This window comes from Ruditapes philippinarum, unplaced genomic scaffold (genome assembly GCF_026571515.1).
Source record: "Ruditapes philippinarum isolate M1 unplaced genomic scaffold, ASM2657151v2 ctg1435_1_1_1_1, whole genome shotgun sequence".
NCBI lineage: Eukaryota > Metazoa > Mollusca > Bivalvia > Venerida > Veneridae > Ruditapes > Ruditapes philippinarum.
The window spans coordinates 286161-305007 of NW_026865317.1; the positions used below are offsets into that span (position 1 = coordinate 286161).

Consider the following 18847-nt stretch of genomic DNA (forward strand, 5'->3'; position numbering starts at 1 on the left):
TAATATTTATCCCCATTAGCACACAAATTTTTCGTTTAGATGAGTCTTCAGTCCTGCTAAAATTTAATACAAATGAAATGTTTGTCTCTAGCAATCTTTGATCATGACAACTCAAGAATGCTTTAATTTCAGATATAAAATACCATTGACCCCTAACTATCCATAACATAATTTCCCAGCATATTAAAACCTATTAATACACTTGTTACTATATATAGTAACAAAATTGCCTATGATTTCAACTGATTATGAGTGTCACGTGACCTATTATGAGTTTGCGGCCCGGGGCCGAGAACTAGTTATCAGTCCTCAGAACATGTGCACGTGCACAAACTGTAAACAATGACGTCATATTTTTACGTCATCAAACAGTTAACTGGTAAAAAGTGAAAGTAAGGATTGTCAGCACGAATCGCTTTAATTTTTTAATTATGAGAGCTTAAGCGTATTTAGTGCAAACACATTTTTTGGTTACTATTGAAATTTGAAGAAATAAAATCGAACAAATTCCATTCCGAAAAAAAATGAAAATAAAACTTGCTGTTCTAGATTCTACTGCTTTGGAACACACAAACAGTAAACATCTCAAGTACAGAAAGTAGTTAGAAGAGTAGACAAGAATTTTGAAACGAAAGAACTTTGTTGTTGGTTTTTTTTTTTTTTTTTTTTTTTTTTTTTTTTTTTTTTTTTTTTAAATGCTTACTGTTAGATCTACCGAAGTGTATTAAAGACATTAATACACGTCAGAGTAGGGCAGAAGGTGATAATCGGCCCGCAAAATGAATAATGGACCCGAGGGCTATGGGGGGGGTGCCGAGGGCCATATTTCCATCAGGGACGATTATCACCTTCCGGCCCTACTCTGCCGTGTATTAACCTCTTATCAGGAGCTTTTTGACTTTTAATTAACAATTAAGTTTTTATATTACAAAATACAGCGCTAATATCACGGTAACTAGGATTAAACACATAACATCTTTACCTACAGTTCACTGCTTATCTTATTAGTTCTGCTAGGTTTTTACCACATCAAATAAAATTTGTTAAATATTACAGTGTCTACTGTGTTTTAGCAAAAAACTGTCTTTAATTACTTATATAGCCTATTTACAATGTACCTTAAACACTCAGGGTGATATTCTGTGACCACTTTTATGTTACTGTTTGTTAGCTGATATTCATCAATTAAATCATTTTATTTCATGCTTTCCAGTGTTTTATTGTAATATACCAGATGATTATATTCTGATAAACCACTAGTGAAATTTATAAAATATAATTTTTCACTGTAGCCGACATATCTGAATTGCGGATGAAGAAAATTTAACTTAAATGGAATAACAGCCAGAAATAAATCCGGTTGATACGTAATTTTGCTTCTTTAGGAAAAGAAATTCTGTAATAGAACTTATTTTTCATTCGATGATGTTTTGACGTCATGAATTTGATGACGTCACAAAGGGAATGCGGCGACGTTACGCGGTAAAAGTGCAGTAAAAAATACTTAAAAAATCACTAAAAAAGCATGAAATAAAAAGAAAAATTTATTTTGTTTTTACATATAAGGTTGAAGATATATTTCATTCGTGAACAACACAGCTATTATAATTTCACTTCGGGTGGCTATACGCCACTCGGTGAAATATTTGCAATTCTGGTGTTTCGACTCAGTGAAATTATATTTCAATCTTACATGCAAAACAAACAAATATCCTCTATATAATTTTCATTCTGAACAATGAAATATGAAAAAATGTACAATGTAAAAGACCTGAAATTGTGTGTGATACATGGCCATTAACAGCTGCTTAAAGTGAGGCAATGCAGATTAATGTCTTTTTCAAAATAAATTAGCAACTTTCATAAAAGATTTCAATCCAGAACATCTTGATCCCAAAACAAATGAGCTACTACTGGACAACTGGTCCCCAATTTGTAAAATAGCTATCAAATTGCTCATTTCAATGTTTATTTCGTAGAACATAACATTTCTGTACATACCCCAGAAGTGAGGAACAGTTCCAGACTTTGATGAAGCAAAGCTTGATTTTGTTGATTCTCCAGACAAAATGATTGTAGAAATTTGTGAGCTAATTTCATCAGCTCCATCATCCTGATGTCAGAATGCTGAAATAATACAGAATATGCTTATATTATAAAATATTAAGACAGGTTAAATTACCTTATATAAATGGTTACATTGCAAACAGAATTTATATACGGCCATATAACCTGTCAGAAATATTCATAACAAATCCATAATACAGTAAGTATCTTATTTTGTTTTTTTAAAAAGTGAAGTTCCTTCATAAATTGCCAACAGTATTGTATTAATTGCCATTTATATAAATCTATATAAACATTGTAATTATCCAATGAAAAGCAATGTTACAAACATGCAGTATTATAAAATCAAATACATGTATAATGATGTCTGTTTTCATTATCAGAGTACAAAAATCCATATCAAATCCATACTGTACTAGACGCTACATAGTTCTGTCAAACTACTATAAATTGGTAAAAAGGTTATATACATTGTTGAGTACAATACTGATACTGACTGGACTTGTATACAGCTGCAAAAACAAAAATGATTCGACTTGTTTCTTGGCAAATATATCTTTGACAGCTGTGAACTCGTCCAATAGAATTTAGTATTGTATTTAACAATGTATAATAACAACAAAATATGACACTAAATCATCATGTTAGTTCATTAAAAGTTTAAGTGCATAGAAAAGTTAAAAAATTTAAAGCACTTTTATAAGTTCAAGCTAAAATGTTTATACTACTGAAGAACACCGCTGCTGCAGTCAACAATAAATTCTTATTTCAACCACAGAAAGAACGTGACTATATAGCATTATAAATTCATTACTAAAGAGACTTGACTGAGACTTTTTGACAAGACACAACTAGAAATATTTTTCCGAGATTTATATGAGCCGTGCCATGACAAAACCAACATAATGGGTTTGCGACCAGCATGGATCCAGACCAGCCTGCGCATCTGCGCAGTCTGATCAGGATCCATGCTGTTCGCTTACAAACTATATTACAAGTAGAGATACTGACAGCGAACAGCATGGATCCTGATCAGACTGTGCGAAGCGCAGGTTGGTCTGGATCCATGCTGGTCGCAAACCCATTATGTTGGTTTTGTCATGACGCGGCTCATATATACTATTTGCTTTCTCAGTTTTTCCAGAATAATCATTTTTACCTAAAAATGAAAAGGATTTAAATGCTTCCAACTCAAATATGTCTATTAATGGTACTAAATATTTATTCTTCAATTTAATTCTGAGTATATTTTTTTCATATTTTCCATTTTATACCATCATTGACATATGTAATATAGTATTTTAAATTGCATGTATGTTTTTAGGCCTTTGGACCTCAGTTGCGCTCCTTTCATACCTAAAGAAAACAACAAAGGATCAAACATGAGTATTAATTTACCTTATCATAAGGTATCTGTAGCAGTTCAAGGACTACAGAGTAAGCACTCATATTTCTCAAAAGTCTCTGCTCATGTTTGCGTGCCTTCACACCTTCTGATGTATTATGTACACATAGACTTGTCAACCTTATCAATATCTGCAAATAAAGTCATCTTTAATCAAGCTTTCAAATTTATAAGACTCAATATAATTTTTTCTATGTTAAAACATTCAACAACTCTTGATTAAATCTGATTTTTTTATAATTGTAATTTGGCCAAAGGAATATCATCTGGACATTATTTGAATTAATATTAAGGTATGCAAAAGATATTGTTTTCTGTTTTACCTGAAATTTATTATCTAAGATTACAATGTATGGTGGCATGGCAGAGTGGTAAACGCTTCAGAGAAGTAATTAAAGGATCGCTAGCCATGTGGGTTCAAAGCCCATCAGGGGCAATCCAATGTTTCTTTAAAGAAGAGATTTTACAGACACAATCAAACCGAGTCTGCAATTTTCATGTAATTTTGTTATGATTAATGCTTCCGAGGGATTACTCTTTCTAGAGATATTTCACTCATTTCTCAGTACTGGTTGATTGGTTCCAGGAACGGATTTGTTAGTGTACTGGTAACCTAATAGCTTCCTATACAATTGAACTAAAATAAATTCTGTATAAACTAAAGTGTAAGCAATATTTTATACATATAGATGCAAGATTGTAAATATATGTACCCTCTTAATAATCCTGTAATTTTCTGCATGTTTTTTGTCAATAGGTGGTCCCAAATCCAGATCAATAGCTGAACCTTTCTCTGATGTAAAAGGTTTCTTCTAGAAAACAAAATAATCAACAAAGTGATTTTATAATACATATTTCAACAAAATAACCAGTAGCAAATATACCTATAAAAAGAGTACAATATCTTTGATAGTTTTCAAAATATTTTATTGAAAAACAATTTAAACAAAAATACCAAGTTAAAAAGAGACATAATATCGCCTCTAGGACAATGCACTTGTTTCATATAACGGTGAATTATCATAATAATCATTAATTCTAAGCGTTGTGTTAATACCTTGCATAATTCTTTTAATCCTCCTTTATCAATAAGCAATTTTGACTAAAATTCTAAGTTAAAAAAAGGGGCATAACTCCAAAATATATAGATTACAGAATATTGTTGTTCTCCGATTTACATCTGTACCTTGTCATGATTATTTAGTATTCAAGTTTTGTGTTGATGTCTTTAAAAGCTTTTCTTAGTAATGAGCTACATTGCATTACATAACATTACACAACAACAACAACAACGTTGATAACCAAGCAAACATAATAGCTTGGACTCTTTTTGCAAAAGCTGTTAAGCTATAAATTATAATACTACATCAAAGCTTAATTGTTTAATTGTGGAAACATCAATATATATATATATAGAAGTGTAAAGTCTAAAATTATATAAATAATACAACAAAGAACAAATTACATTCTTTTTATCTCCTGACTTTTTCTTTTTAGAGTCGTCTCCCTTCTTTTCCTTATATACCCAGAGTTCTGACTTTTCAACAAGGTTCCGTAACTCATCCAGATCTGTTTTAATCTGGTTGTAATTTTCTACATCACTGTCTGTCACCAGTAATTGTACCTGCAATATTTTATCTTGTTTTGAAAACAAAAATGGATAAACAATTAACAAGGGACAAATTCTGATAAGAAGCAAAGGCTTGTCCCTTGACACAATTGTCTCAACAGGTCGCTTGAGATGTTTGCCTTGGTACAATGCTTGCTGTCTGTAACATTAAACAGAATCATGAAGAAATTTTCAACCAATCAGGTAAGGTTAACTAAATATTCTTAATCTTATCTTCTACATAATCATTTATAAATAAGGCAGATGTATGTGACTAGTTCCATGATAAAGTTAGTTTTTATAACCTAATAAAAGTATAGGACTGTGAATCCAGCAATCCGGGTTTGATTCCCAAACAGTGCAGGTCACTTTGATTGTGATTGATAATGAAATCATTTCTTGGGTCATTCCCACTGTACCTCTGCTCTGGTATGTACAGAAGTTCAGTTCCTTGTGAAAGTGGAGGCAACTAGAACTGGTAAACTGCTTGACATCCTGCCCAGGAACGATGAGGTTGGTAAACTGTGCTATGGTAAATTAAATGTGGCTTACTGTCCTGATCCGGGGTGAAAACTACCTACACCACCATCACCTAATAATAGTCTATATATCATAACTATCAATATTATAATATCACACAAGAGTTTTACCTGTTTGAAGGCTTGTAGAACCTCTCTCCTCTGACTGAAATGTCGGAAGAGAAGTTGTAGAGCACCGGAGACAAGTGCCGGGTAATTATGCATGACAAGGTTGAGCAATACACGTAGAAACATCTTCCCTCCCTGATCATCTAGGTCAAGTTCAGCTGTCTCAGCACTGTAACATGACAACATACATATAAACAATTATTTCAAATCCAATACTTGCTTCAATAACTTAAAACTTCTTTTTCCAGTTCAGGTAATACAATAAAAGAGAGATGAACTTTTATTTGGGTCATGATCAGTTTTATTCTACTGACAGCCAGCTGAAGCAAGTTTTAACTAAATACACACATTCAGATGACTGCTGTTAATACAACTATTTTAAAATGACAGCTAAGTACACTAGGTATACTTTCAACAAAAAGAACAGATTATTAACATTTTGGTTTTGTTTAAAACAACTGTAAAGCATATTTTTGCACATTATTAATCATAAAAATTTGTCCATATTATTTTTAGCTCCAAGCAAATGCATAATCACTTATTATGATGTAAATACAATAAAAATTATGCTTTTAAACACAATATAATTTGCAGAATTGCAGTTATGGCCGTTTGAAGTCATTTCAAAGATGAATATCAATATTAACCCGCAGCCCTCTGATTCTACCCATCATGGTCTGCACAGATCACTATTCAGTTGGTACATAATTTTCCCAGAATGTTACATGGTTTTGTCCAGTTTGAAAAATAAGCAAGATTTATTAAGGTATTAGGGTGGTATTAAGGGTAAATTGGAAAAATCTTCTTTTTTTGTATCTTACCTTCCACCAAAAATATCCTCAGCCTGCTGCCCTATACTCTCCAAATCTAAACCTGCAATAGAACAAATATTGTTAGCCCTGATTCATCAATGAACAGGTATTATATTTCATGTTAAACTAACTTAATTGTTACTAGATAAAGTAGATAAATACAATTTTTTTTTTTACTTGATTTCATATTGCAAAAATATCATTTTCTCACTTTAATAAAATAAATGACAATTACATTAAATGATCATAATTATATGTAATATTCATCATGGTATATTGAGTAAATAAAGTCAATGGTAAATCAAGTATTGATATTGATGAATGACATGGTGTTTTTAGAAATGAAATTCATTTTATTTTTTCGAAATAAAATTTTACTAAAATGAAACACTACTGTTTAATACATGTAGCATTATAAATATATATTCCATGCATTTCTATAAAACAAACTAGGCAGTCTAAAGGACAGCAATATTCCCCTGTTGCAGTGAAAATGTTTGTGGATTTTTTCACCCTGAACAGGCAGAAAGAGGCCATTCCTTAAAAAAAATCCTCAAAAAACCCTTACTACATTGCAGCAGGGGATCAATAATGACAGGCTGTTATTAAATAACAAAAAATCAAAATTCTATTCTATAAAGCATGCTCATGGGAATTCAAACTATAACATAAGTTAATGAGTACACAGGCATAAATGAAATCACACGTAAGTTGTAATAAGATATTTCCAGGTTAATTGGAGGAGCATTATTTCAGGCAATAAGGGGCACACTAGTAGTACCATCAACCTTCAACAAGCAAGCTGGAAAGATTTTTTCATACGGAAGAATACAATGAGCAAGTTATCTGAAGTCATCAAGCAGCCTTAAACACTCATGATGCCTGTCAGAAGTCACAATGCTAGCAGAAGAGCTCAAACTTATGTTAGGCAAAAAGGAGATGTAGGTAGATCCATCAAATCTCAATAATTGTTTAGCTGAATAAGTGTAAAATCTTCCCAAGAAATAAAACAGTAGTTACCAACTGTTTGTGACAAAACCAACTACTAATATGAATCTGACAGCAGTGTAAAAATAAATAAATGAATCAACATATTATTATGAAATTAAATCAAAATACTTATTGCAAAACTACACTGTTATACAAAAATGAAAAAAAATATACAAATGAAAATGGTAGCCTACCTAATTAAAAGCATATTTTGGAAAATAAAAGAACAAACAAACAAATAAATGCCAAAAGTAATGAATACATTTATGCAAAGAATAAAGTTTCAAAAAAAAGTAAAATAAGTAATATTAAAAATATGATTGCCCCCACCTCTCCCCTTAATAATGCTATGTACAGGATAGTGTGGTATTAAAATTTAGCCCAGTAACATTAAACTATATGGGTAATGGAATGGTAAAATACATTGTGCACATTAACTATGCTCAATATCCTCAATATCACTTTAACTTTGACTTCAATATCACTGTCAGCTTGACCTCAATATCACTTTCACCTTGACCTCAATATCACTTTCACCTTGACCTCAATGACATTTACACCTTGACTTTAATGTCACTTTCACCTTGACCTCAATGTCACTTTCACCTTGACCTCAATGCCACTTACACCTTGACCTTAATGTCACTTTCACCTTGACCTCAATGCCACTTACACCTTGACCTTAATGTCACTTACACCTTGACCTTAATATCACTTTCACCTTGACCTCAATGCCACTTACACCTTGACCTTAATGTCACTTTCACCTCGACCTCAATGCCACTTACACCTTGACCTTAATGTCACTTTCACCTCGACCTCAATGCCACTTACACCTTGACCTTAATGTCACTTTCACCTCGACCTCAATGCCACTTACACCTTGACCTTAATGTCACTTTCACCTCGACCTCAATGCCACTTACACCTTGACCTTAATGTCACTTTCACCTTGACCTCAATATCACTTTCACTTTGACTTTTGAGTATCAGATCAGAAAGATAGATGGACATTGTTTCACCCTATCCCTACATTTTTATGTACCCATTCACTATTATTCTTAATTAGCATTCATTTTTTAAGAACATCTGACATTCTTAAAAAATAGCTTTTGATGAGTAGGGTAACAAAATTTATCTATGAATTTATGGCAACTGTGATAATAGGATTTTTAAACAAAACAACCTATGGGTAGCTGGCAAGACATATTCTGATTAAGTATACAGTTTGTTTTTCTCTCTTAGGAGTACTGTGTAGGGGCATAATAGGATTTTTAAACAAAACAACTTATCATTATGGGTTCTTAGCAAGACATATTCTGATTAAGTATACAGTTTGTTTCTCTCTGGGGATTTTTGGGTAGGGGCATAACTCAAAGTGCATTTGTGACACCAGCCTTATAATGTGTACATAAAACAACATTTATACACAAGACACATTTTTTTTGTGCAAATCTCACGAGAGCGATACCGACTGTGTATATCCCGCTGTACTTTAAACACAGTCAGGATAACGGATATTCTATAGTCCAGTCGCACTGACATGATAAACTGAAACATGGTCACAATGGTTGGTTAGTTCAAGCTTATGATTACATCAATCAGTAAGAAATGCTAAGTCAATGCTAACTGACTAACTAATATGTTTCTGTAGTGTACTAATGAAATACTTTTAATCAAGAAAATTAAAACTCTGATGTTTCTTCTCTGTGACTGTGTTGATGATGTCATTTTTTTTTTTTTTTTTTTTGCCACTATCAAAGGACACCTGCTATGTCCTCATTTTATTAATTATGTTTCTATGACAACAGTTTAGTAAATCAATTAGCATTGACAACAGATGCATGTAGCTCTGGCAGGTATAACTGTCAACAGTGATGAAATTCCCACAGCTGATATTACAATATTTTATCATTATTATTAATAACAGAGTTCCTTCCTACTGAGATACAAACATATTAATACCTTAACATTTTTTTTTTTTAATTTTTATATAAGAATGAATGTACTTAATAAATGAGGCTGGACAAATTTTTCCTCTCGAACTTGCATCTTCATAAATCAAATGAATCCTGTTTGTTTTTAATTTGAAATTCAATAACCAGTAACATTTCAGGAATTTCATCACAATGAAAACAATAATACTTTAATTTGAAGATCTTCAGTTGGTAGAAAACATTTACACACCATGCAAGTTATCATAATTTAGCTTCGCCCCTGTGAGCCCCCTCCCCTCTGCACATGATGAACAACATAAGATTAGGATATGATATGATTGCTGCATATTTCAGAGGTTCATTTTGTACCCTGAGCATACATGCTTCTTATACTGGTTCAGTCGATCTTCAAACAAAAGTTCATTATCTAAAGTTCAACAAGGAACATAAACATATAATCTCAATACATTCAAGTATAACATGATTTTTTGAAAAAATTTGTAACATTTTTGATTTCCTTCCAATCTAACTTTAAGTAAGCTACGAACGTTCTTTCAAACCTTAATAGCAAAAAACTTTTTTCTATTACATGTACAGTAACTGATTGAGTGAGAAATATTTGTTCCTTGCAACTTTAGTATAAAATATAGATATATTCAATCATTATAAAAATGCTCAAACAAGCTTTTTTCTTTTTTTTTTCAAAAAAAAAAGAAAAAAAAAGCTTAAACAAGCTCAAAAACTGCATTCATTTGATTTCAATTGAATATTACCATCAGTATCTCTTGGAGCATTATTCTCGTCAAATTCTCGTTTGAAGATTGAAAGCAAACATGTGATTCTATAATCTAGTCTCACATCCAAAATAAACTGAAATTGGGCAAAACGAAATAGTAATAATGCGGCCATGTTTAAACAAAACAAAAGATAGAATTCATATATATTACAGTGCTTTTTAATGCCAAAGGTAAGACTAAAAATTTTCAGCCAAATACTCTTTTTCCAGAATGTATATGTCTTTTTCCTCCTGCAAGAACAAATTACTCATCAAGTTATCTGGTCAGTCATTTTCTACTACCAAAATTATTGACTTATTTACAGTAAGAGAGAGGTAGTCTCTGTAAACTAAATGAGGAATTCAGAATTGAAATTCATGATTTTCCATATCCCCTTAATCCTCCTCTTCATCAGGATTCCAGCTCTGTAACCCATACCCTGCCCCACTCTCCTCCCTAACATAATAGGGATTATCCAGAATCTCGTATTCGATAATCCTTCTTAAACACATCATCTAGCGGGTGGGTAGGTGCAGTTTAATCCGGTAAAGTAAAGTACGGAATTTAGACATACTAAGATACTCTTCAAAGGAGGCGAATCATTATCCGGGAACTTTCCGAAACAGTGACCTTCAAAAACGCACCGAAAAAGTTAAAATAAAAAGAATAAAATAATGCCAAAAAGTAAAACCAAGAAAAGGAGCGGGACAGATGCGAATGAGAATAGGCCTAAACGCAGCAGACAATCCCAAGGCGGTTTGGTGGAAACACCGGTTAACAGTGCCAGTCAGGGAGGCGGCGATGTAGAAGCGCGGGAATCACCATTACAAGGTACCCGGCCGTATGTTTCATTTCCATCGCCACCCTCATTAGATTATCAACCCTTTGATTCAGTAATGGTTCATAACTCGCCAACTCAACTATCAAATCCTGTAAACATTGATGAAAAATTTTCATAGTTTAGGAAGTACTATTCCTGAAAAAATAAAAGAAAAAATTTGGGCTGGAGAATTTACCGACCTGGCACTTCTTCTAAAGTCATCCCGCCAGCTTCAAGAGTATTCTGAAGAGGGTCAAATTGGGGAACTGCAATTTAGAAACGGGAGGTTATGCGTCACAAAGCCAAGGGGGTCAATTTTCAAAATGTCTATTGAACAATGGACATCGGCATTCATCGTTTTTATTGGCATTTACCTGGAAAGGTTTCCCAACAGATCCCAGGAGCTGTTAAAATACCTCCGCGGATGTACGCTTAGCAGCAACAAGATCAGACTCCTGGTGGAAATATGATGAACAATTCCGCCAGGTCCAATCAAACAACCCATCTAGGTCTTGGGGCACCATTGATTTAGAACTTTGGTTGCTCTATGTAAATGGTCAATCACCTAGAGTACCTGATTTTGCAGGTCAAACCAGGAGTACTGCCTATAATAGTAAAACAACATCTCAAATTACGGGCACCCCTGCAGTTAAGTTTAATAAACAACGTACCTCCAGTCCTAAGTCATTTTCATGTAATTACTTCAATTCTGGTAGTCATTGTCCTTTTACTCCTTGTAGGTACAGTCATGTCTGCAGGCTATGCGGAGGAAAACATGCACAGACAGTATGCCACACTGGTCAATAGTACCTCACCTCTTTATCAGATCGGCAATACACCATTAAATATCACTGAATTACTAAAAAGCTTTGAAACTTTACCCATTTAGTGCAGCAAAAGACCTTATCACAGGCATATCAAAAGGTTTTCCCTTACAATACGAGGGCCCCCGGGTACACAGAGACTCTCCAAAATTTTACGCAGTGCCAGGGAACTCCCAGGGGTCCTGCATACAAAAATAATTAAAGAAATACAAGTCGGTAGGGTAGCAGGCCCATTTTCTCAGAATCCCATTTCCAACATTACAAATTTCTCCCATTGGTTTAGTTCCCAAAAAAGGCGGTGACTACCGTCTAATTCACCACCTGTCTTATCCAGAAATAGATCTATTAATGACTATATTGATGAAGATCATTGCTCTGTGTCGTACTCAACAATTGATCAAGCGGCAGATATGGTTGCCAGATTAGGTCAGGGTGCCCTACTTAGCAAATCTGATGTAAAAGTCAGCATTTTCGCCTTCTCCCCATTTCCCCAGCAGACTTTGATCTGCTTGGTTTTAAAGTAATGGTCAGAGAAAAAGGTAAACCAGTTACTTACTATTTTTTATGACAAAAATGCTTCCCTTTGGGTCTTCAATTAGCTGTGCCCTCTGGGGAAAATTTGCTTCCTTTTTACATTGGGTGGTAGTTGCCAATAGTCATAACTCAAACATCTTGCATTATCTAGATGACTTCCTATTTGGTGAGTCATCTAATCATATTCAACCTGGACATACATTGCAATCTTTTGAAAATACTTGTAAAAAATTTGGTATACCAATTGCGCTTGACAAAAACATGTGCTCCATCTACATGTTTGGTTTACCTGGGGGTTGAATTTGATACTGTACAGATGTCAATGCGGTTACCTAATGACAAGCTCGTAGATCTTAGACAAAAAATTATCATAGCAATAAAAATGCTAAAAAAATTTCCCTCAAGGACATGCAGTCCCTACTAGGATCTTTTGAATTTTGCCTGCAGAGTTATTGCCCCAGGGCGAGCATTCTGCAGAAGGCTAATTGATGCAACCATAGGTGTAATAAAACCTCATCATAAGATAAAGGGTTTCTGCCAATATGCGTAAAGACCTAGGTCTTTGGTTACATTTCCTCCAGTCATACAATGGAATAACCTTGATATCTGACCCTATTTGGCTTTTCAGACAACACCCTTGAAATATATACCGGACAGTTCAGGTGGTGTTACAGGAGGGTATGGTATCTATTTTGCAGGCCATTGGTCACAGGGCTCATGGCCTTCACATTGGGTTATAGGAGGACTCACTAGAGACATGACTCTGTTAGAGTTTTTTCCAGTTTGTGGCAGCCATTGTTACTTGGTCAAATTCTTTTCGTAATAAGAAAATATTATTCCACATTAGATAATCAAGCTGTGATACATATCATTTCATCTCAAACATGTAAATCCGAGAGAATTATGAATCTAGTTAGACATCTAGTTTTGGTTATGCTAACTCACAATATCTCTATTAAAGCCACTTATATCCCTTCTAAAAAAACGTCATAGCAGATGCACTTTTCTCGTTCCACAGTGGGCCAGATTCAGACAGGCAGCGCCAGAGCAGACTGGCAACCCACACAGATTCCATCCCACCTGTGGAACATCTAGATAGTCTTGCACAGCTATTAATTTCTAATTCAGTGGCTGCATCTACCCGTAAAACCTATGCAACAAGCATTCAAAAGTTATTCAACTTTAGAAATAACTATCAATTACCAGACACTTGGCCAGTCCCTATTAAAGATTTACTTCTTTTTATTGCTTATTACGCCCAGCAAGGTCTGTCCGCCTCTTCAATTTCTACTTATATGTCGGGAATCGGTTATGCCCATAAAGTGGGTAGTCTAACAGACCCCACAAAAATCCTTCTTAGTGATTAAGGCAATTGAGGGCCTACGCCGCCTAAAAGGGAGGCATGTTAATGATTTAAGGGCTCCTATTACACTTACCTTACTTGATAAAATGATTTACAGTCTAAAATATATATGTAGCAACAAATATGAACAAGTCATGTTCACTGCAGCTTTCTCCTTGGCATTCTTTGGTTTGCTAAGAGTCAGTGAGTTCACAGTACCCAGCACTATATCGTCTAACCATAAACAGTTGTTTAGTTAGTGATGTTCATCTATCTAATAACACAGTCTTTTTGAAAATTAGATGGTCAAAAACTGATCAGCTAGGTCTATCGGTCACATTACAAATTAAAGCTAATGGTGGGATCCATTGTCCAGTTAACAGTCTATCAAAGTACCTTAAGAACCGTCCCCATGCAGCCGACAGGGATAATCTGTTTATCCACTTCAATACCAAGCCCCTGACAAAGTATCAATTTTGTTCATCAGGAGGGGGGAACCCGGGGGGTAAAATTTTTGAAGGGAAAAAGGATTGGGTGTTTAATTTTTGGGAGGAACCAAAACCTTTTTCCTGTAAAACTTTAAAACCCCATAAAATTTTAGGGGTTTTTCCCCCAATTTTCCCCTTTTTTAAAAAAAAAGAGGGTTTTTTAATTTTTGGCCCCCAAAAATGCAACCTTTTGGTTTTTGCGGAAGAAATTTTAAGAAAAGAAAAAAAAAGTGAATATGCCAATTTTAAAAATTTTTTTTTAAAATGAGGCCAAAACCATTAAAATTTTTAACCCCATATTGCTTGGGGGGATTTTAACCCCAAAATTCCATACTGTTTTTGGGAAAAAACCAATTTTGGTCCCAAAACCCCCGGTTTAAAAATTTTCCCCTTTTCTTTTTTCAAAACAATTTTACAGGGTTACGGTACTGTCTGGCTCTTTCTCCTGGCCTGACTTGCTTGAAAGCATGCAGGTTCATTGTATGTATTAGTTTTATGTATTATGGTGGGGTGCACTCCAGGGTTACGTTGGCACCCCCCTCCACCTCTACGTATGGAGGGGAGGCCCAGGGCAGGGCTACGTCCGGGACCCTCGTTGCTCAGGAGTCAGATGTAATCTTGGCAGCCCGCTAACACCTGTCCACTTAAGCGTGTTCAACTTTTGGGACTGACACCAGGTTGTAAACCTGGGTCACTGACTTGCCAGTGTAACAAGGCAGTTAGTAGTCTCCCCCCGGGACTGGATAAAATTTATGGGTTTTGCCCGTCTGCAGCCATAATTTCCGCCACAAGGTTATGAAGTACCTTAATAAAAGTATAATTGTCAAATTATCATGTTGTTTATCTGTTATTAGTTCTGGTCGCACACATAAGTGACTATGTGATGCCAAGTGTAAAATCAGTTATTGTAAACAGAGAGTAATATTCAAGTTCTCTTCAGAAGAGAAATAAAGATTGTGATAGCAGGGTGTCCGTAGTATTATAAAGGATGTATGTGATTTAAAAGGACCTCATCACTATTTTTCCTTTTATGTGAAAAAAAAGCACTGTAATATGAAACAAAAAGATAATCCATGGCCTTGAGGACAAATAAAAATAAAATTCAACTTAAAATGTAAAGGAGTCCTTTTAACAATAAAATAAAATTGTATTTTTCTCATATTAACTATTTTTATTTACAAGTATATTATGCCCATGTTAACAGTTATTTCAAAATGTTTCACAATAACAAACTCAATGAAATTCTAGACATATTTCTCAGACTTAATTCAACATTTCATTTAATTTTAATTAGACAATAAGTGCACATGTAAAGATGTTCCTTATGTCAAAATACCTCAGTGAAGTACCTTTAAAACCAATCTTACATTAACCCACACTTTTAGATATATTAGAGCATAATATACTTTTTTAATTTACCTGGGAATAAGGATTTTGCTGTTATTTCCATCATTATGTTCATTGTAAATCATATAACTAACAATGAAGGAATTAGGGCTCAAGCTACCTTGTTTAGTAAATAAAAAAAAACCTGTCTTCCTGGGTAGCAAGTGCTTACTACCTACCTTTCTCTAGTCCTGATTTCAAATGTTGGTAAAAACACAACTTTTGCATGTATTATTCAATAATACAATACAATCATTATACCTCACACAATTTATTTACTATAGAGCCATATGTTATGTCAGAAAACAATCTGTATTGTCACATGACATTACTAAATCACATGACATTACCAAACGACCTTCTCATGCAAATACCAGGTGCTTGGTTTCAGTTATAACTTATTAAATTCGAAATGTCTATCTTAAATATTGGTATGGTTGGTATAACAAGATATAAATATCACAATATGGATGATAGAACAAAACATTCACCCTTGACAAGATAATGTGAACTTGGGTGTTTTTTTGGTGAACATTTCCTTCTATCTCCGACTGTAGAAAGGGATATTTATATAGTGACAATTTATAACTCTATGTTATTTGTCTCTGGGTACTTATTGTACATTTAGGTTCTCATTTTTTACCAAACAGTGACCTACTTTTGGCTCAAAATTCATCACTATGGCTAATACTCAGTGAAAATTGCACGGAGGTAAATTATCACCACTTTGTGCTTCAAAATTTACCCTTTAAGGGCATGACTGATGACATGTCTGGGGTCAGTACTCAATAGGGAAAGCTGCTTTTATGTGCCTCTACAGGCAGATGAAACCTTATTTAGCATAAACTACTTCACTTGACTTAACTCTATGGCATATTCCTTTTATAATGCACATCATATATATTATTGTATCATAATAAAAACCTTGTATCTTTAACCCATTCTTTACTTATAATATCAACTTTAAAAATTATTTTCCTTTTCATTTTCATCCCTACAAATGGTAAATAATACAAGAGAGTGTGCTAGACTAGTTCTCAATGTTAAGAGTTATATGGGCAATGAGCAGTAACCTCCTATTATGACAAACAAGTGTGTGAAGTTCCAAGCCATTCCCTTCAGTAGTTTTGGAGATACCAACTTGTGGGTAAAAACTTAACCAAAGTGTGTCACCCTCGCCAGGATAACAACAAAAGCTCTCTGTATTCTTCTAAAAGTGGAGCAAAAAAATATCAAAATTACTTATTTTTGTTACATATCTTCACATTGTTTAAACATAAACCCCAACTTTCATACTTACTGATATAGTAGGAATGTTGAAGTTAAAAATTCAAAACCTATAATCATCTCCTTTAGGTCAGAAAATAAAGCTGAAACTTCAAATTATTTTCGTATATTTTTTCTTGACATTATTATTTTAAATACTGCAAATTTAATTATATATCAATATTTAAAAAAATAATTGTACATGTACCAAAGAAATGACAAGATTAACCTAGCCAGAAGACAATGTTAGTCTTTAAATATTACATTTCTCTTTTTCCTCTTATATAATTCAGAAAACTTAACCTGTATTTATAATCCTCAATTTACAAGTACAGTATTAAGTGAACAAAGCACAAAATGCTTATATTTTGTACATAATTACCTTCAAAATTTCTATAATTCTAAGTTTTGTATCCATCACCATTGTATCAGTGTCCTCTGTTCTTCTCTTTGTAGGCAAATCATCAGCAGGGTCTTGAAAATAGCAACAAAAATAAACCGTACAAGCCTAATAGGGTAAGAACTATTTCTTATAAAACTTAAACAAGAGCCGGTTGAACCGGGTGATGCTCCCCCAATAGGTTTTGGACACAGGAAGGTATACCTCTTGTAGTGTCAGAGTTATGTCACAGACAAAGTTCAAAGTGTAAAAACAACACAAATGTTGTGCATGACACATTGTCTCAATATGGTGATCATTTCTGTGAAATAGTTGTAAAATCCGACTTCAAATAACAAAGTTATGGGCCGGACATGATTTTGCTGCAAGGTCATGCTGTGACCTTGACCTTCAAGGTAGCGACCCAAATGTTGCGCGTGACACGTCGTCTCAATATGGTGATCATTTCTGTGAAATAGTTTTAAAATCCGACTTCAAATAATGAAGTTATGGACCGGACACAATTTTGCTGCAAGGTCATGCTGTGACCTTGACCTTCAAGGTAGCCACCCAAATGTTGCACGCGACACGTAGTCTCAATATGGTGATCATCTCTGTGAGACAGTTTTAAAATCCGACTTCAAATAACAAAGTTATGGGCCGGACACAAATTCCGGACGTACGTACAGACGGATGGACTGACGGACGGACAACCCAACGACTATATGCTCTCCCGAAATTTTTCGGGGAGCATAAAAAACAGAATAATCTATAATGTTCTCATGATCTCATGGTTGATTCCCAATAGTTGATACAAAAAATGTCTCTGTTATGTAACACACATAGATATTGTATGTAAACAGAGTAAAATCTTCCAGAATGAAATATTATAATGAAGGGTTTTTAATGTTTAGCAACAAATTGTGTGCTTCACTCACTGAATATATTGTACCTTAGATCCCACAATGAGACTGATCATTTATTGTTGCTGTTACCTATATTATATTTGTCTACACAAGTACCCTTTACGACATTTAGTATTTTTTAAATGGTCTTTATGATAGTTATCATGTAATAATTCATTTGTTTTTTTGCACAAGATAATTCATTTTGTTTTTTAATACAAGAGATTCCAGCTGAGCTCATATAGAAACTTGTGAATATAACTTTAAATGTAACTAACCCTCTGCTGTGACTGCCAGCTTGTTGACAGGTAAACCTCCCATATGTTCTGGTACATAGTCAAGTATAGACAACAGTGTCTTTGTTAGTCGTAACAAATCACTGAATGTGTAGAAACCAAAGTAGATCAATTCTCTAGCTAAATTCACAACCTGTAAAACAATAAAAGTACTTCTTCTTACAGTAAGTATCATCAAAAATAACAAGATATGTTTGTAAAACATGTATGCCCCCTATCAGCAGCCAATTATTCATGTGATAAGGTAATTATGCATGACTTCTGACCCAGTGATCAAACAATTAATAAGGGTTATCAAGTATCTACTGGTCATGACCTTGACCATTGACCCCTTGACCCAAAACTCAATAGGGGTCATCTGCTG

At 34.0% G+C, this 18847-nt stretch overlaps 1 protein-coding gene and 1 pseudogene across 1 annotated transcript in view; one reads left to right on the top strand and one right to left on the bottom strand.

The window, feature by feature from the left end:
- The window catches only part of LOC132728606 (inositol 1,4,5-trisphosphate receptor type 1-like), a 132750-nt gene that overhangs the window by 79223 nt on the left and 34680 nt on the right, over positions 1 to 18847 (bottom strand). Inside the window, exons 18-26 of the mRNA XM_060714279.1 lie at positions 18466 to 18616; positions 17286 to 17377; positions 10241 to 10337; positions 6550 to 6601; positions 5732 to 5897; positions 4938 to 5096; positions 4186 to 4284; positions 3466 to 3603; positions 2002 to 2127 (exon numbers count right to left, since the gene is read on the bottom strand). Coding sequence (XP_060570262.1) covers positions 2002 to 2127; positions 3466 to 3603; positions 4186 to 4284; positions 4938 to 5096; positions 5732 to 5897; positions 6550 to 6601; positions 10241 to 10337; positions 17286 to 17377; positions 18466 to 18616 — 1080 coding nt within the window. The remainder of the gene's footprint in view (positions 1 to 2001; positions 2128 to 3465; positions 3604 to 4185; positions 4285 to 4937; positions 5097 to 5731; positions 5898 to 6549; positions 6602 to 10240; positions 10338 to 17285; positions 17378 to 18465; positions 18617 to 18847) is intronic.
- Positions 10707 to 11930, top strand: LOC132728611 (uncharacterized; annotated as a pseudogene).